Genomic DNA, 20,816 nt, shown 5'->3' on the forward strand with positions numbered 1-20,816 from the left:
TCCAGTGAATTTTGTTCCCTTTCTCGAATTTTGTTTATAACCTGAAGTAAAAGACGCTAGAGCTCAATGCGGTGCAACTGCAACATCTTTACAATTGTTCCCAATTTGATATTCCTGGATTTTACAATGACTTCGCATTTAACTCGCACAGCGACTCAATTTATTTGTCCAATTAGCATTTTTTAAGGCTGGTTGTGTTTAATTTATGCCTGCTTCTCACAATTGATTGCAGTGGAAGCTTCTCCAAGGCATAAGCGCTTCATTGGTAGCCACGATTACGAACACTTCTCGTTTCTTGCAAAGGGACAGTTTGTCGTTTGTCAACTTCTAAGTCTGGCATTCGTGTTGGACATCATTTAGCCAAGCCGATCAACGATGGGTTTGGCCTATGGGATCATCGCGGGTGTATCTTATTTTTTTAGATGAGTTGGAATAATTTATAATAGAGAGTTTCAGATAATTTTGAATTTCATACAAGTAAATAATTAATATAAATATTATATTTTATCATAATATTTATAAACTTTTAAAATATTATATTAAATTTAGAGAGAGAAAGTTAAATAAATTATAATTTTATTTATTTTAATTTAAATTTATATAAGAAATCAAAATTATTAGTCCAATTAATATTGTAATTTAATTATTTATATTTATCTTTTTATGCCTTATGAATAGTTAAAACTCATAATTTAATTCAAATTTTAATACTATATTAAATTTAAAGTGAATATTAATTAAATTTTAATTTAATTCATACTTATATAAGCAATTAAATTATTTTACTCTTGTTCATATATATACCACTAGTTAAGTTAATATTATAATATAACTACTTATATTTATCTTTTTATATTTATACTTTCTGAAAGTATATATTTATAATTTCAACATATTATGTTTTAATAATTAGATTTTTAATATTTAATAAAATTATTAAATGTTTTAAAATATAAATTATTAATAAAAATATTTTTATAAATTATTAATTAAAATATATAAAATTAAATAAATTTAGCAATATTTAAATCATAATAATAAAAGTAGAATATGAATAAATTTTATTTAATTTGAGATAGATTCAGATACTGAAATTATTAATAAAATTCAAATTTTAATATGAATATGTAGAAGATCTCTGGCATGTTAGGATTTTTGACACGATTGAGACAATAGGGTAAATGATCTATTAATTGTTTAAAAAGAATGCACAAACTTCAAGGAAAATAACTTAACTAGTTTTTTTAATTGGACTGTGACCTACACACCGTTCCTATTTTTGCAAGGTTTATTTATAGTCTATTTGATATTAAATTTAAAAGGTTGAAATTAATTTTTTAAATAAAAATATTATTTTAGATATTATTAAAAAAATAATAATTTTAAAAGAATTATTTTATTTTTTAATATTTTTATGATTAAAATTAATTAAATTTAAATTTTAATTATTTTTTAATACTCATATTTAAAAAAATAATTTTTTTAATAATAATTTTTATAACAATGACAAACGTTCTTTAGATTGTAGAGTTCAGCCCATAACTCGTGTTATGGCGTATTTACTCTGTCCATTTTAATAATTTTTTAACATTTTTATATAAATATAAAAAAATGATTGGATAGCATTAATTTTATAAAAATATTATTAATAATTGATTAAAATATTTTTATATTATTGTTGGCATGTAGAAAAGCGATAAAAAAACAAAGAAATACATTAAAAATAATAATGGACAAGAGTAAGATTGAAAAAAAAAAAATTAATGCTTTCTTAATTTTTTAAAATAACAAGTGAAGTGAAACAATTTTTTTAAAAATCATATGTTATAATAGGGCAAATGATACAAAAAGAGTTTAATTTTGTACAAATAAAGTTTAATATAATAATTATAATAATAATAGATAAAAATAGAAAAAAAAAATTTACAAAATGCGCTTAAAATTTTAAACTCTTACTGTTGAGTTTGAGTCTCAAGAAAAGTTTGAAACAATTATATAAGCTCTTAAAAGGTCAAAGTCAACTATTTTAATTTTGCTGCGAGTTCTAATACTCTTAGACTGATTCATTTCCTACCATCGGTAACGATCCCAGTGAGAGCATTACAAAGTAGCATCATAGTATTAATTTTATAGCATTAAATGAATGATAATTATCAGCATAGATTTATTTTATTTTATTTTATTTTATTATTATTGTCTTGGCAACCCAGGAGATTTGAACCCATTAATTTAAGCATTTAAATAGTTAATTTGGCTCCCTGTTTATCGGGTCAACTTGCATCACTTGGCAAATGGCAATCTCCCCAATTCATGAAAATCTACGCTATAAGATACCGCACGCCTCGAAATTGGATTTATTTCAAGTATGGGGGCCAATTGTTCGGCCCTGGAATGTGGAGGGGATAATCTTGAATCGAACCGTAGAGTATGTTCCAATTTAACTTTGATTTCGATTTCAATTTAACGTGGATTTGATTTAGATTGAATTATTAAAATAATTAAAATTTATTTTTTTTAAAGTTGTAAGTTTGAATTGAATCAAACCATTAATTTTAACATCCCCATATTTCTTGAAGATCTAATACCTCATTTATGAACCCTTTTTTAAAAAAAATAATTTTTATAATTGTATTGTAAAGTACTATTAATTATGCCTTTAGAAATTTAAACAACTTTTTAATACCGTTTAACAATTGTATAGAGATAGTTATATTAATTTAGGAAATTATTATAATTGAGATGACAGTTTTGTTAATTTTTAATAGTGTAATTGGAATCATCTTAATAAATGAGAATCAATTAATTTTTTTTATTAAAATATTCTATATAAATATATGTGTTTTTAAATCAATCCTTTATAAATTTAATTATCTAACTCCTTTTAATAAAAATTAAAATAAATGGTTTATTTATATGATTTGAATGTGGTAATTAATTCTCTTCTTTTCACATAAAAATATTAGTTAAATTAACTAAATTTTATCCTATTAAATTTTTAAATGTTTAACACTTTTGAAAATCAATTTGAAATTTTTATTTTTAATATATATATATATATATATATATATATATATATATATATATAGTCCCTTATCCCTTATCTATAAGGTCATTTTTTTTTTGTAATTATTGATTAGTATTAACATAATTCTTTACTTGAAAAAATTATATAATAAAATCGATATATGTATAATAATTTTATTATAATCATTGATCATGATAAATCTTATATAAATTTTATATAAATTTTAATATGATTAATGATTATAAACAGTTGCACCGACTAAAAATTTCCTGAACTTAACCATCATAATCACCACACATGCATCGAGTATTGAGCTGCTGAGCTTTCTCTAGATTTTTGCTTTTATTGATATCAAAATGGAAGCTTTTCTTTTGTTAAAAGAAAATCAATAAAACTAAATTACGAATTTAAAATCTATGGCTTTAATTTACTGTAAAGGTGATATTTGAATGTCACTGTTTAATTGCATATACTCTCAAATGCTTGAAAAGAAAAATCCCATTAAATCTTAAAAAAAAAAAATCTTACAAAATTACTATGCCATATAAAAAAAATTTATGAGATTGTGTACTGTTACTGTTCTGTATGCATTTTTGGAAAAAAGAGAGTTATTGAAGAAGCCTACTAATCTGAGTTTAACTAAAAGAATCCTATTGAGTTTTTCCTGATAATTTTTATTAATAAAATTATTTATTTACAAGGAAAAAAAAAAAAAAACAAGAACAAGGGTAGTGGGCATTCTCTAATTAATATAGTTTGAACGTATAATTTACATTTATGAACATTTCAAAGAGTTGAAATTTCAACCTGCAACCAAACCCACCGATTTTTTTTTTAACATCTGTCATCACAGGAAACAAAAATCCTAACTCCAAAAGGAAGAAGAAGAAAAAAGAAAACTGAAAGAACAAGAAAAATGAAACAATCTTCAGAAACTATTTTGACGGCCATGAGGCGATTTCTGCTTCAAATCCCCGAAATTCTTGTTGGTTCTTGGAGAAATCTCACTGAATCTTCTCACAAATTGCTTCTTCTTTGCTGGTCTTTGTGAACTCAATGTGGGGACTAAATACCACCCGATAGAGGTGCATAATATGGCTACTGATCTCCCGAAGAAAGCCAGGAACAGCAAAATCAAGATTATAAACACTGGGATATAATGAGAAGGTCTTCTCCACTTATGCAACTTTAAGTTCCATGAAAGCAACATCTTCTTCTCAGTCTTTTTATCAATTTCCATTCTTGATTGTTTGGCAGCTTCTTGCTCATGATGATGATGAGCAGGTGATGTCTCTATTGGCGATTTATCCAAAGCTTCTGCTTTATGTGTAGTTCTTGATTTAACTTTTGTCTCATCTTTAACACCACTGGCCTTGTTTTGATCTTGCTTATTCTGATCTTTCAACTTCACTATAATCGGGACGCAATCATTTGAGCCGGAGTAAACAAACCGAACTAAAGTTATATCTTGAGACCCCTCCTGGGAATATATCTTTGCCCTTTTCTGTTCAAGATCAGAGAGAAGTGCAGAGAACTTGTCGAGGCCTCGAGTCGAATAAGGATTCTTGCTATCCCTGCTGCTTTTTCTTGATTTTCTTGGAGTTGAACATGGGCTAGAACCCAGAGCCTCATCTTCCTCTTCTTGGTGATGAAAACTTCCACAAATAAAAGGACCCAACATCTCGTAAGATAAAAGCTAGTGTTCTTCTGGTAAAAGAGGCGTCTTCTGGATAGTTTTGAACTGATTAATTCTTTAATTATGGAGGAATGGAATAGGGAGGGAGAGGGCTACAAGTGCCTATTAATGGGATGCTAAAGAAGACCAAATCCAAGCTGGCCTTTTGTCAAACAAAGCGTTTGAAAAAATAGCATATGCAAAGAAGCTTCTATGTATATTGTTGTGTCGTTTTGACTTCTTGGCTTATTGGGAGGATGGATAATTAATAATTAACAATAAGCCCAAGATTTTTCTTGTCTAAATCAATTTATCATGGACTCTAAATGTAAGATAAATAGTAAAATCTACTTATTAAATATATAAATCCCACATAATTATATATTGAATATTAAGTAAAAATTTTCTCTTATTTATAATATTTTATCAAATAAAAAAATTGACAATAATTTTTAATTTAGTGACACTTAATCGTTTTAAAAACCATAAAGTTTCGAATTTAAATTAATTAAAAAAAAATAATAAACTTGTATCATACGTAGATGCATCAATCAAAGTGTTGACATGCTTAATTAATTACTTGGACAAGGGGGCTTGGGTTAGGCAAATGGTTTATTGTAACATAAAGAAACACAAGATGATACATGCCCTTTTATTATAATGATTATGATTGAGAGCCATATCTTCAAGATGGGCCACTCTGAAATCTTTAGTTGAGCAGCTAGATTAGTTGGCAAAGTGAAATTTGAAGATAAATATTTAAATTACATCATCATCTCCTCAATCTTTGAGAGTAATTTTTATTCCAAATATTAAATTTTAAATATAATTTTTTTTTTCTAAAACATGTATAACTTCTAAAATTATCATAATTATAGTAATAAAGTTGATTTTATATTTTAGTTATCATTAAATTAATTTTTCTTTTTATTCAATGAAAATATAATGATTGGATAATAAGTAATGGGCTATAAGGTAATTATCTCTTTTTTAACTATAAAGTGAATATCTTAAAATAGGTAGGCTTGAATTCGAAACCTTCCTATTTCTTATATTTTAAAGGTGTGTTTGGATGAAGTGAGAAAGATTTTATAAAATAAAATAATGAAAGATAAGATATCAAAATTTTTCAATCTACCTATTTGGTAGATTGAAAAAGTAAAGATTTTAGAGGTTTTGAAATTTCCGAAAATTTTACTTTCTTTAAAAAACCTTCCTCGCAAATAAATAAGGATGGCAACGAGTCAGATTTTTGTGGGTATTCAATCCGACCGAATCCTAATATGACGAATTTAGGTAGTATATAATCAGGTTTGGAATGAGTTTGAGTTTGAAATTTAATACCCGTGATGAGTTCAGGTCGGGTTTGGGTTTTACATGTTGGATATCAATTATCCGAACCTTTTTATATAAATACTTAATTAAATATAAAATATATATTTTTTATAATAGTATATATAAATTTTTATATTTTTTTATTTTATATAAAATGAAATTTAAATATTTTATGGAATTATTAAAATTTTAAAATATAAATTATTAATAAAATAAAATTTTTTATATAAATTATTAATTAAAAAATATAAAATTAAATGGATTTAGATTTTTTTAAGTAATAATAATTGGATTTGGGATGAGTTCGGGTAGTTGATTGTAAATTTTAATAAGGTTTGTAGCGAGTTCGAGTTTTGAAAATATTAATCAAATTCGAGTTCGGGTAAGGTGATTTTCATGGATACTCTATCCATTGCCATCTCTGCAAATAAGTATGGTATTTTAAAAACCTATTCTTTACTTTCAAAAACTTCCTCCTAAATAAACTATAAAAGTGGAAGAAAACTAATCAGACTATTTATGATTGGTCCATAAAATTAACTTTAAATAGATAAAATTAACATATTTAAATGAAAAATCACACCTAAGATCTAATCTTCCAAAATTAAAAATGTTAATATTAATGAAAAAATCAACCTCAGATGGATTAAGTTTGTATTGTTATTATTATTATTATTGTGTTCCTTGTTATATTATAGGGTGCTAATAGCTTATGTCAATCAATATCTATCAAATTTTCTAGAATTAATATCTCACCATTTTGGGCATAGTCAATGTTTTGCTAACATCACCTTACAATTCCTACTCTACCCATTTTCTTAGGCTGTCATGTGTTAGGATAAAGATGGATGAAGAAAAATTTTCTTTAATTGCCACATCCTCATGATAACAGCCATAATGATATGATGTGTGATTGAGAAATTCCAAAATTGAAATTAATTTGGAAGATAAGCATCAACAGATGCCAACATCTACATCTTCTAGAAGACAAACAGAACTTGAGAGAAAACAATAAGAAGAAATAGTTATTTTAATTTCAACTTTGGATTATATTATATATGATATTAAATTCATCTCTGTAATTTGATAAAAAAATATATACATATGACTATTATAAATTTATTATATATAATATTAAATTTAATAATGGTTAGATTAAATATTTATATTTATTTTATATATATTAATATTTTATTTATGTTACTATTAAACAAAATCAAGCTTATCAACACAAAAAGATACATTATTTTCAACATTTAAAAAAAAAATGTGAAATATTCAAAGTGCTATATAAAATAATGATAATTACAAAATGTTAATGTAATCAATGTTGATAAAGCAAGAAGTGTGGTCAAGAAGAGATGCTTATCTCAAGTAGACTTTGCTAATTAAATTGCACCGAATTGGAAGTATATTATATATGTATTAAATTCATTTCTCTAATTAATTGTATAAAAAAAAATGGGTATATGAATTATGTATGACAATAAATTTAATAACAATTAAATTAAATATCATAAAAATTATTAAATTTTAATTTCTTTTAACTCACTTATTGTGATCGAAAATTAAAAGTTTAACTTGCTAATTTGTTAATTATTTTATAAATAAAATTATTTAATTAGTGATTATCAACAGAGAATAAATAGAGAAAATAAAGAGATTTGACTTTCGGTGAGAAGATAGCTAGATGTGTTTTATGTGTCTTATTTTTTTTTAAGAAATCAATAAAATAAGATAATTTTATTTGTATAATAATTGACATATTTAGCATAAAAATTTTAATTTTCAATCACAGTAATTTTTATAAAATCAAATTAAAGTTTAATAAATTTAAAAAAAAATAAAATTTAGTTATTTTTATGAAAACACTCATACTTTTGAGTAATCGTGTGTAATACTTACCTGTTTATTAATTAATTTTACATAATCTTACTACAAACATTTGTTTGTACAATTATTAAACTTACTCTTATATAAAATTGAGCTTATCAATGTGAAAGATAAATTGTTTTTCAACATTAAACAAAAAAAAAGTCTGAATACTCAAACTATTGTATAAAATAATGATAATCACAAAATGTTAATGTAATATATGCTAATAAATTAAGCAAGAAGCGTGGCCAAGAAGAGATGCTTATTTTAAGTAGATATTGCTAATTAAATTGCACAGAATTGCAAGTAATTAGCTCAAACGCTGCTTCTAAGCGTTTTGCTGCAATCTCATCCACAGTTCTTCTTTTCCCTATGTTGCAGTCAGTGCACACAGCCACCACAAATTTGATGGTAGGCAAAGCCAAGAGTTGGGGGCAATATTAAAACCTTTCTCTTAATGGCAAAAGCATGAAATCCCAAATTTCAATATTTTCAACGAAAATAGGAATATCTAACTATATGAGTATTACATAGCAGAGTTAGGAAAGGAAATAGTTATATTTTTTAGAAGAAAAGAAAAAGATAGTACAAATTATAAGTATAATATCGTTCTTAAGAGTGTTTATGTAACGGCCAAGATTGTCCGCGGGCCTCACGGATTGTCCCTTGGGAGGTTTCGCTCCCTGACCCCACATATATGGCCCAGATTCCCTTCTCCCATTTCCGTTGTGGGGCGGCACTGCGTTACGTACGCCGTCCCACATCCGTTACAACCCACCGGGGCGCCTCGCACCCACTGAGGAGTCCGGCCTGATACCAATTGTAACGACCACGGTATTGTTCGCTCCCGTGGCCTCACGGATTTGTCCCTTGGGAGGTTTCGCTCCCAAAAGCGCTGGTTAGTGACCCCACATATATGGCCCAGATTCCCTTCTCCCATTTCCGATGTGGGACGGGCGGCACCTGCAGGCGTTACGTATCGCCGTCCCCACAGTCCGTTACAGTTTATCTTAATTTATAAATTAGTCTAACAAACTTATAAGTTTTAAAAATATGCTAACTTGTTTGTTTATAATAAATTTTCGACTTATAGATTAAAAAAAAAATTGAGAACTAACTTTACTGTATGAAATTTGTTATTAGATAAATTTTAGCATAATTATTTTTAGAATTGTGAGGTCTAAATAGTTTTTGAAATGACTTTCATGTATTAAGATTAAATTTTCTTTTTAGATAATTTTAAAGATACAATTTATTCATATTGATTTAATGCGTTCATAATAAATAATTTTTTAATATAAAATTTTATTTATTTCTTGAAAAATAATTTATATATAAAAAATATTTTTTATAGAAATTATTTTTTAATAAAATATAAAAAATATTTTTTATTATTTAATTTTAATATTAAATTAATGATATTTATTTATATTATGTATTATAAATATTTTTATAATTTAATAAAATTATCAAAATTTAAAAATAACTTGTTCGTTTGAAAAAAAAAGTTTTTTTTCCTTAAAAATGCATAATTTTTCTTTAAATCAGAAAAATATTTTACATTCATTATTTTTTGAGGTTTCAAATACTAAAAAATATAATTAATAAAAGAAAAATTAAAGCCTTAATTGTAAAGGAATATAATTAATAAAAAAAGAAAAGTTTACATTCTTACCCATTGAATTAATTCTATCTAATAAAATTTTTAATTTTAAATATCAAAGATTGATTAATCATATTTAGTATTTCATTGATGAATTACAGCTATATATATATATATAAATAAAGAGGAAGGTATAGTAATTGAATTTGGGTGGCCACGTTCTAAAATCCGCACGCATTTCTGGCAATGACTAGCGGAGTTGCCGTAACAGCAGCAAAAATGTGAAAACCTTGAAAAGAAAAACGTGCAAGGCATGATAACAATAAACAATAATCACTTAACCAACCCTTCTTCACTACCCATTAATCATTTCTAATTTTGAAATTAAATATTGAATTCTGCCTTTCAATTTTGAAACCAATGTATGCAAAATTCTATTGGTTTACTTTTTGTACTTTCTTGAAATAAGATTAGAGACCAAAACCAATTTACCTGGAAAAAAAAATTAAAGTCTGCTGCCATTTTTTATTTATCTACTGTCAACTTTATTTAAAAAATAAAAAAAAAATTCAAGCCATTTCCCATTTCTTAGCTTTAGATGGGTTCAAACTTATCAAAACAAATGACTTAGTCTCATTGGTGACTATTTCTGTGGAAGAAGAGGTCCACACTCCAAAGTATCTTGGGGGAAAGGAATTTCCGGGAATTGAATGACCACGACCAAATGACTCCGATGGGCAGAGGTATATAACAAAACAAGTACCCATTCAAATTGTTAAGACAATAGGCGGGGTGGGAACCCACTCGCCGATGGCCTTCCCTTGTCCAAAAGAGTAGAGTTAGGCCGTAGAGGACGGCAAGGAAAGAAGGCCATTTAACCTTAGGAAAATGAAAGCAGAGAGAAAATCTCTCTCTTTATAAACTAAAGGGAGAGAGAGTGAGAGAGAGAGAAAAATATCCTCTCTAATCTTTTACTATAGGGGGAGAGAGAGACCTTGAGAGTTAAGGTCCATAATTTGAATGTTATCTAGTGTGACTCATAAAAAGATTATGAAGTTGAAGAGTGTGACGCACAGTTTACATTTTAGTCAACTTACATACTTTATTAATACTGTTGAATCTTCTAAATTCTTTATTTTGTTTATTTATAAAAAAATATAATATATTAATTTGTTCTTTATTTTTATACTCTATTTGCAATTAATAAAACATCTTTTCTATTCTGTATAAAAAAAGTCAATTAAACAAAAAATACCAAACCTTTACATTAATTCACATTTATAACTTTTTATTTTAAGTGAAATAGCCACACTTTTAAGATTTATCACGATTGTATCCAATGAAGTGAAATTGAATTAGGTAAATTACAATTTATTACTTAAAATTTTATTTGATTAACAAATTAACGTTTAGGATAAAATAGTGATTTGATATAAATGTTTGGCATTTTTAGTCTATTGATTAAACTTTACATTTAAAAACAAATCTTGTTTTATATTTATTTTTAATTGAAACTTTATACTTAAAAAATATTTTCATTAATTTCAATTAACGTAATTATCTTTTAAATCAAGTTAAACAAATCTATATATTACAATATAAAATATAAAAATAAATTCATACATTTTTACAAAATAATGTTGAAAAGAATGTATAATTGAAAAATATATATCTCATATGAATTGTAGTATCTATTAAATAAAATATGTATTTTATATATAGTTTATCTTAGTTAATATTTGTATTTTATATAATGAATTCTACAATTCATGATAAATCAGTTATAAATATAAATTTTTTGCACTGATTTTATTTTCTTTCTTTTTCCTCTTGATCAAAAGTGTAGAACCATAAATGTTATTGCGATTAGTTTTTTCCCCTTAAATTATAATTCGAACTCATTTGTGACTTTTTCATAGAATTAATGAGCAATAATTGAAAAAAAGATATATGTAAACCTATTTATCATGTGTATCAAAATATATGATATATAATGTTAAGACATATATCATACAATTTATATAAGTTCTTCAAATTACAAATTTTGTCAAGATGAAAAAAAATAAAATAAATTAGTTATTCACAAATTTTCATAGAATTATTTTTTCTTTTATTTTTTTTTTGCTTCTCTGTGTAAAGAGAAGAATAGAATTGTAAGACCATGCACATTTTTGTATTGAGGGTTTTTTTTTTTAATTTCTCTTCAATTAAAATTTGAAATATTAATGAATTTTTTAAAATTTAGTAAAAAATTAATTAAAAAAATTTATGTTTAGGGCCGATTTATCATGAAATGTAGCACACATTAGATAAAATACACATCTCAATTAGAGTTTAGAGTAAACTATATATAAAATACACATTTTATTTGATGGATACTATAATTCATATAGAATATATTAGTTTTAATTATATGTTCTTTTCAAAATTATTTTATAAAAATATGAATTTATTTTTACATTTTATATTCATATATATAAATTTATCTGTCTTGATTTAAAAGATTATTCCGTGAAATAAAATAAATAAAAATATTTTTTAGTATAAATTTTGATTAAAACTAAATATAAAATAAAATTTATTTTTAAATATAAAATTTAATCAATGGACTAAAAATGCCAAACATTTACATTAAATCATGATTATATTCAAAAGTTTTATTTGTTAATTAAATAAAACTAATAAAACTTTAAGTACTATATTATAATTTATCGTTACCTTTTCAAATTCAATTTCATTCCATTAGATACAATTGTGATAAATTTGAAAGAGTGACTATTTCACACAAAATTAAAAATTATAAACACAAATATGAACTAATATAAATATTTGATATTTTTTATCCAATTGGCCTATAAAGAAATATAGTTCAACTTTCAAATGTAGAAAATTCAGTATTTCTATTTTATCTAATTGATTGAATATAATTGTTATTAGTAAGCCGCCAGAGTTGCTTAGAAAATTTGCCTCTCAATCATTAACATAACATTTACCATATTACAAATTTGGAAAAATAAGTGTGAGAATTTGTGAATTATGGGTTTTGATTAATGAAACCAATTAAGCTCCAAGTCAATGAAGCAACCAACCCATTGAATCAAGAGTTAGGGATTTTCTCCTGCAAACAGATACCATAAACAATGTCAAGTTTGCTATGATTTATTTGCCAATTGGTCTCATAAATTTTCTATATGCTAGACTATAAATCTATCACTTTCATTTGGAAGAACAAAGACTTTATCAGTCATGCGCCACCACAACTGACCTTGAGTATCTAGTACAATTACAATAAGTAATGCATACTTGGGAAACAGTAGCAAATGGTTTGGCCGTCCATAGAAACTTGATCCATGATTGAAAAACTTTCACCATCTGCCATTCCTGCAATCACAATATTTTCTCTTGGATTATTTGCAACTGTTCTTCAACTCCTGCAATAAAATAAGACTGCAGTCATTTTTAAACATTTGAAACATAGCAGTGTAGTGATAGTATTCTCTCAAAAAACAAGGGGAAAAGAAAAATAATTCATCATGGAGGTTGAGCGCTTTGACAACACTGCTCCATTTATCTTAGAATATTTTGGTCTAACAGTGCTTTAGGACAAATGAGGGTGGCTTTAATGTAATGGTAAAGCTACTCTTTTTATAATCTGAAAGTCATGGGTTTAATTCGTGGAAACAGCTTCTCTGCAAAGCAGGAGTAAAGTTGCATATGTCAAACCTCTCCAAAATCCACAAAGCGTGATGCTTCATGCACTGGATCAACTTTTTGCTATCCTCAAAATGAAAAGTGTCCATGATGCAATGAATCGTGGGTGTTGAGCTTCCTTCTAATAACAAAACTCCAGACCCATGACACTAGCAAAAAGTCATTAGAGAAATTATGTCCAGCCCAATGGAAATAATCGTTTGCAAAACCAAATACATTAGCCTCCATTACATATCAAAATTCTGATAGTAATCATTTTAAGTTTTGAAGTTGAACAATCTTCACTTTACAAATCCAGAGTGTTCCCTATATACATGTCCCTCAGGAAGGCAAGTGGAGATGAGAAGAACCAAGCCCTTTGATCAGTGTTCTCAATATCTTTTACAGGTGAAATTCCTTGACTGAGCTAATCAGTTGATATAAAAACGTGAAAATCCTGCATCAGAAGATAAAACTCCTTCAATAAGGAACAGTGAGAAGCATGTGAAAGCAAGATTGACGAAGTAAATAAGAGGATATGTAATGTGCACATACAAAAATGAACAAGACATACGGAAAACATAGCCACACTATTGTCTCACCCAAGTAGGTACTGAAAACATCTAAGGTTGCAAAATCAACAAGACTAATCTTCTATCACCGTACGTAGCTCCTTTGTAAGCTTTCTGTGACAATAATTATGAACAGCTTATGTATTAAAAATTTAAGAAATGAATGCTTTTAAACTTTTAAAGAAAATTAAGAATACAATTGACTTGATTACTTGATGAAAGAGTCGAGCAGTAATAATTTTATCACAAATGATAACATTCTCCTTTTACACTTGTAGAGCAATGGCAATAAAAAATACCAATGCTATGAAAGTTTTACTAACCCAATACCGAGTGAGAAACTTAGTCTGAAAGTTAAAGAGATCACCAGAAGAGAGCTCAAACTTGAGCAGTTATTTAAAATAACAATGCACATTTCTAATAATTTTCCTATTTTTTAGCCTAAACTTGTACAACATGACCCAGAAGCACTACACATTTCTGAGGATTTAATCCAAAATCCTTTAGAGTGGAGAAAGCGAATCCATATAGCCGACCCCAAATTTTTGGGATAAAGACTTAGTTGAATTGAGTTGAGTTTTTAGCCTAAACTTCATTACTTTCAAAATCCACAATGTAGCGTCTGATGCCACATTTCCAATGAAAACAATAGCTTCAACCTATAAAAAATCAAAGCAAACTATTTGCTGAGACAAAAATGCACCAACCAGAGCATTTCAACCCCTAACCCAGGTTTGAAATTTATAATCTATTCTATATTTTGGATTAATTTTCTAATAACTGGATGCTACACATTGAAAACTAATCCCAGAGCATAATGGTTGCTCATATACGCACGCATGCAAACACAAATATTCAATGGCTGGGTTACACAACCACCCCTAGGGTTAACCATCCATAATCTTTACCACCTTGGGTGTGATGGAATTGATCCTTAATCTCTTTGGATAATGCCAGTTGACCTTGCTAGCTAATATAGCTAGTATTCATGTGAGCCATCAGAGGCACAGTATATAGAGACTGATTCACAGAATTCTTATTATAAATTTACCATTGAAGTCCTGTAGTTAGAAGCATGAGGATCCTGATCAAGATGGTGCTCCAAATATAATAGGTCTTGAACCTCTGTAAAAATCGAGGTTGAAAGCTGCAATACATAAAAATACATATATAATTAGCTAGGCACAATTCAAAATATTGTTAAAATCTCATAGCTCGTGCTGCTACATGTAAAAGAAAGAAAAAGAATAACAACATCTATTTTTCCCTAGCTCTCAATTAGATCAATCTTTTAGACAAGACATTAATGCGTGGGAGTTCCAGATGAAGCATGGTTGACAACAAGAGAAGCAATGCACTAATATATTTCCCAGGATCACTATAGAGATGGGTATCAACTAAATGCACTACAGTCAGCTGCATGATAAGAGGGACCAATGATACATTATCAGCTATAACATCAGAATTGAAAAGGTAAAGTCACCTCAACTGTTCATGGTCACAGTGAAGGTTAGAGGCAAAATAAATATAGAAGATGTAATCATACCCTAAGGTTCAACTTCTTCATGAGTTTCATTATAACATTCTTGGCATTTGAGTGAAGGAAAAATAATTCCACCTGACCAGAAAAATCAAAAAGAAGGTAGCAATCTGCATAGTTGTTAGACAACATAAACATCGACTGCTGCAACAAATTATAATGAACAATAAATTGACCCACACACACACAGAGATGGATGGACAGACAATGTTTAAAGATCAGTAAGTTAATCTAGCTTAATAGCATCTAACTGTCAAACACAGAGCAGATCTTTTCCCATCTGATACAATGGTTGCAAGTACGTTGCATAGGATGCCTCTTTCAAGTTCATGTAGGCTAACTTCATTCGTTTTCCACAGCCGTTGTCAATTCTATGCAAAACATACTTATCATCCAACAGCATGTGTAATTAATTAGAGATTCCACATGAGAAAATTTTTCTAACAGTGCCAACAAATTGTAATATTTTTCATTAAAGCCTATGTTCATGTGATGCAAGTAATTTATAATCTTCTAAGGTAAAATTATGAATACAGAAAAGGATTCCTTATCTTCAAAATGTTACAGCTTTTGAGATGATAATATCAATACCCTTTTAAAACATTTCTTTACAACAGTACTTCAGGACTTCAATGCACAAGTACAATAACAATGCATGTAAGCAAGGAAAGTGTCTGATGCTGTGACGAAACTCCCAAATATTCTTCCTGACTAACTTAATCTTTTCCAAAAGAGGCCCAATAGTGCTGCAAAACCCAATCATAGCTGAGAGAATCAAGTCTAAACTCAATGTTTGCATCAACTTTACAGCCTTTGTGTCTAAACCAATGTTTTATTCACTTTTAAAAAATGTTAGCATACATAATTTAGATTATTTTACATACTACAAAGATTCCCATGAATATGATAATTGTATAATTTGGATTGACAATTAATCACCCACATTATTTAGAACTATAATATAAGTCAATTGTGCCATTTTCATTCAATGAGGACAATATGAAGTCTCTTCACAATAGCCTTCTACTTGTTTCAAGAGACTAAAAAGACATTGGAGCAAAACCCTACAGCTCTCCACATATGCTCCAAGACTATGAATACAATACCATCCAAACAGAATGAAAGTACAAACAAGAATGGATCAAAAGTATACATAAAACAAGGGGGGTCTAATATGCCAACCATTCAACAGAGTTTCCAATTTAGATTGCAACCAGCCAATATTCTTCTCTAAAAAATCCATGCAATACACAAGATCTAGTGAAACATAAGAAAAAACACTTAAAGAAACTGCAGAATGATAAAACTATCCACTACATCTACGAGCATGTTGATTAGAACATTAATTAATTAAAATTTGAATTAACTTCATATTTCCAAAATAAGAGCATATGGAACTACCAAACAACTCCCAGTTATCATCAGCCCTAGGGATGATCCTCCCCCTCTTCCCCTTCCCTTCCCCCTCCCCATTTCCGTGCTTACATGGTATTCGAGGCTCCTTGGTCATCCCAGTTATCATCAGCCCTAGGGATGATCCTCCTCCTCTTCCCCCCTCTTCCCCTTCCCTTCCCCCTCCCCATTTCCGTGCTTTCATGGTATTCGAGGCTTCTTGGTCATCCAACTGACATAAGGCCATCAGGATAGGGCTAAAGGAGTTGACAGGACTATAAACTATACTGTCACTTGTGAAAGGCCGCTTAACCCAATCTTTTAGATTTTGGAAGTATCAACCAGATGGTTAATTTTTGCCCTCCAGGGAAAGGTAATAAGATCAGATTGCAACCATCTGATATGATGGGATAATAATTAAGGAACCAGTAGTTCATAAGTCCAGAGATTTGTCATAACATTCAAGTACGTAGCAAATAATGGGACCGGGCCAGGTCTTGCCAGGTAGCCACAAGTATGGTGAATAGTAACAGAATATGAAGCTGTTTACAAAGAAAGAAAATGAAAAGGGAGACTCACCTCCATTAGGATCAAGAGAATGCTCCATTATTACATAGTTTAATGAGATACTCAACATTCACAGCACACTCATATCTAAATTCATATGAAGGAACTTCCCATTGACTGAATTTGACTACAAGCAAACACAACAATAGTAAAAAAAGATATGGCAACCCATAATTTGCATTTTGCAGGATCCAAATTGATGACTTCAACCTTCCTGAATAGCATTAAAGGATCGACTTTTTCAATCATCGATTATTTTCCAATAAGAAAAAGTTGAGCTTAGAGGAATTGAGTTGAAGTTACCTTCGGATGAGGCTGAGGAAGTTGGAACTGAGACATGCCTTTGCAATAAGTGGTGTGGACCTATCACTACTTACCCAAACACCATCTAACTTTGCCTACCCAAGAAGGTGGGATTAGAATAAGTAGGAAAGCAGAAGAAAAGAGACGATTCTGCCATGACTAATTTTTGCCTTTTAAGGGGTTTTGCTTTCTGGGGATTTAGAAATCTTCAGATGCTAGGGCCATTGCTTATTTAAAAATACTAAGAGTCTACAATAGCCCTGCATTGATCTTCCGGCAAACTAACTCTCAAACTCTTTCTTTCCAAGTAGCAGTCCAGGCCGACATTGTTCCGGCGGACAAAGTTCAATGTTTGAGGCGCAAATAATCGAACAGGTAATGGGCATTCTTCGTAATTAGTCGCAAACGCAATAAAAAAAGAAAAAAGCCAGTTTCAGGGGCATTCCGAGAATCGAACTCGGGACCTCTCGCACCCAAAGCGAGAATCATACCACTAGACCAAATGCCCTGTATTATTCTCCGTGGCAAAGCTTTTAAAAATTATTACCTGCAGTCATCGACATATAACAGTAAAGAGTTCATTTAACATTACTCTGTGAGTTACTATTTAAAAAATATAATCTCAAATATATAAATTAGAGATTATTAAAATTAGTTTTAATTTGAATTTGATTATATTTTAACAAAAAAAATTTTAAAATAGTTAAATAATTTTTATAATTATTTGTTTTTGAAAAAAATTATTATATTAAAATAAAAATCCAAATAGGCTTTAAGAAAGTCTCACAATGTGATGTGGTCCCTAAGCCACCCTGGCACGTGCAGCAGGATCGGATGAAGTGCAAGTGGTCCATCTCGTTGTTTTTGGGCACATGGTTCTACTTTGAGATTATGATTGAACATTCCATAATGCTACATTGACGCATATCCCATGGAATGATGAGAATGATTCCTATCGCTTGAGGCCGTGAAGGATACAAGGAGTCCCACTGCCCCGACTAAAATCATTAAGGGTCAGCTCACTCATAAAAAATTAGGATAAATTTTTTAAAAAATATTTAAAAAATAGACTTTTGTATTTCTATGTATTAATTTTTTAAAATTTAACTTTTAAGTTATTTTTTATTAATTTCTTTATAATAAAAATTTTTATTTTTCAATGATTTTCTAAATAAAAAATAATGATTTTTTTTTATTAATATAATTAAACTATAATTTTTTATATTTAAAACTGAATAACTATTTAAAAATATTTATTTAGAATGATAAAAAAATTAATTATATTAAAATAAAATAAATCAATTTTAAATATATTTCACAATAATTTAGTTTTTAATTATAAAAAATATGAATTTTTTTATTTTTTTTAATCAAAAATAACTTTTTATTATTTTTATGTGAATACATTTTTTTATATATATATTTTTTCATTTTTTATAAAAAATGAAAATTATATTTTTTTAAAAAATAAAAAATAAAAAACAGAAAATTATTTTTTTTTATAAGTAATCAGACTCTAAGACTCTATATTGTATTTTATTTGTTATCCCACTAAAATAAGAAGATTTGTTCCCACTTTTATTTTCAGTCCATTTCAATCTTGACCCATTAAATAATTTATTTATTGGCATTTTTTATATGGATCTATATGGTTTTACATATTTTTTTTATTTTTTTTTTATAATTTTAGCTTTATAATTGCATTTGGTAATTTATTTAATTTTCTTAGGATGTCCATCATGATTCCTGAATCATGAGTGCATGTTAGTGCACTCAAGCACACCATTTGCTAACTGTTCATTAAAACTTTACTACTCAGGCCATAGTTTATGGCCCCACCCCACTTTACCTTGTCTATGAGCAATACAATTTTCCCAAGCGTTTATAATTGATTCTTCCCCTTTTATATCATTTCTCCATCACTTTCCTTTTCCCATTCCACCATGAGCTTACACCTCTAGCAAGATTGTAGTTGCCTTAAACATGGTCAATTTGTTGGAATTTACATTCAGTTAACCAAAATGAATTCAATTAAAATTTTAATCGATTTTAAAATATTAATTAAATTAAATTATAATTGAAAAAAAAAGATTAAATGTAAATAAAAATATTTGTTCTATTGAAAAATTAATAAAATAATGATAAAAATAATTATAAATAATATATTATCTATAAAATTATAATAATATATAAATTAATAAAAATTTAATTATTTAAGTAAATTCAATTTTCAAATTAAAACTAACGAAATCGATAATCAAAATTAAAAATTTTAAGAATTATTAGTTGAAAATCGAACCGAAACGAGCTGAATATACTCCTATAACAATAACCAATTATTATTCGTTTGGTTGTAATCTAATAATATGCACTCTTAATTACAATTAGGAATGGGAACGAGTATGATATTCACAAAATATAAGGTACATAAACTTAAATCCATTTAATATTGTTATTACTTAAATATGCTCCAAATTCAATTAAAATTCATTCTTTATCATTTGTATTCATTTTAAAATTTTTCTTGCCTAAATCTAGTTGTGAATTTAAGATATAAGATGTATGATGATATTTATTTATTAAATATATAGATCTCATATAATTGTATCTAGATCAGATTTAATGCTTAATTGCACTATCTGTCCCTGAACTTTGGGGGTACTTTCAATTCCATCGTTGAACTTCGATTTGTTAAATAAAGTCATTCAACTTAATTTTAATTGCAATGGCAATCCTTCATCCCAAAATCTGATATGAGTTCCTGTGACTTGCTTATGTGTCAGTCCAAGGTGTCATTTTAAAATGAAAATAAAGCCACGTTATACAAATCCTTTCTCTCATCTTCCACTCTTGCGTTACCTTCCCAAGGAGATTGCAGCCAATTAATGACCTTGTGAATCTACCTCTCTCTCTAAAACTTTCTCTTCGTCTCCTTCCTTTCTCTCACCTTTCTCTGGTTTATCATCTCCTTCAATGACATAAGCGTGAAACAAACTTGCTTAATTTGACCTAAGTGAAAAGGTCAGTTTTGTTTGGAGAAAACATTTTTCATCTCTTTTGTCTGGGTGTGAGTGTTACTTTCTTGACTTTTTCATCACATGTATTATTTTGTCGTATCTTTTCTAATAGACAAACATAATATGGGTAGGACCACATTGAAAGGAACGAAGGTGCGATGGGTGACAGATATTCGAATATTTTCAGAGGTTGGAAACCTTACAAGAACATGGCTACCCCTT

General features: G+C 28.0%; 2 protein-coding genes and 1 non-coding gene across 12 annotated transcripts; all 3 read right to left on the minus strand.

Annotated features, from left to right (window-relative positions):
• Positions 1-3,746: 3,746 nt before the first annotated feature.
• Positions 3,747-4,822, minus strand: LOC110661214 (uncharacterized). The gene has a single exon (XM_021819789.2). It carries the CDS (start codon positions 4,704-4,706, stop codon positions 3,954-3,956), a length of 753 nt encoding a protein of 250 aa, XP_021675481.2. The 5' UTR covers positions 4,707-4,822; the 3' UTR covers positions 3,747-3,953.
• A 7,820-nt stretch (positions 4,823-12,642) lies between these two features.
• On the minus strand, positions 12,643-18,060 carry LOC110661215 (uncharacterized). 10 transcript variants are annotated; one of them, XR_002496076.2, is made up of 7 exons: positions 17,578-18,060; positions 15,322-17,488; positions 14,827-14,922; positions 13,806-13,889; positions 13,456-13,660; positions 13,237-13,373; positions 12,643-12,944 (listed from the first exon to the last, which is right to left on the minus strand). XR_002496076.2 is itself a non-coding variant. In XM_058134211.1 (6 exons), the coding sequence occupies exons 2-5, from the start codon at positions 16,952-16,954 to the stop codon at positions 13,827-13,829; spliced, it is 501 nt and encodes a 166-aa protein (XP_057990194.1). In that variant the 5' UTR covers positions 16,955-17,488; positions 17,578-18,060; the 3' UTR covers positions 12,643-13,660; positions 13,806-13,826. The 10 variants fall into 10 exon arrangements, 1 of the variants encoding a protein (XP_057990194.1); XR_002496072.2 differs by having other exon boundaries at positions 13,237-13,660; positions 15,322-15,393; positions 17,287-17,488; positions 17,578-18,056; XR_002496069.2 differs by having other exon boundaries at positions 13,237-13,660; positions 15,322-15,425; positions 17,287-17,488; positions 17,578-18,056.
• TRNAP-UGG (transfer RNA proline (anticodon UGG)) lies at positions 18,014-18,085 on the minus strand. Its single transcript has one exon. It is a non-coding gene; the product is annotated as a tRNA-Pro (tRNA).
• Between the last annotated feature and the right edge of the window lie 2,731 nt (positions 18,086-20,816).

This window comes from Hevea brasiliensis, chromosome 2, assembly GCF_030052815.1.
Source record: "Hevea brasiliensis isolate MT/VB/25A 57/8 chromosome 2, ASM3005281v1, whole genome shotgun sequence".
Classification (NCBI taxonomy): Eukaryota; Viridiplantae; Streptophyta; class Magnoliopsida; order Malpighiales; family Euphorbiaceae; genus Hevea; species Hevea brasiliensis.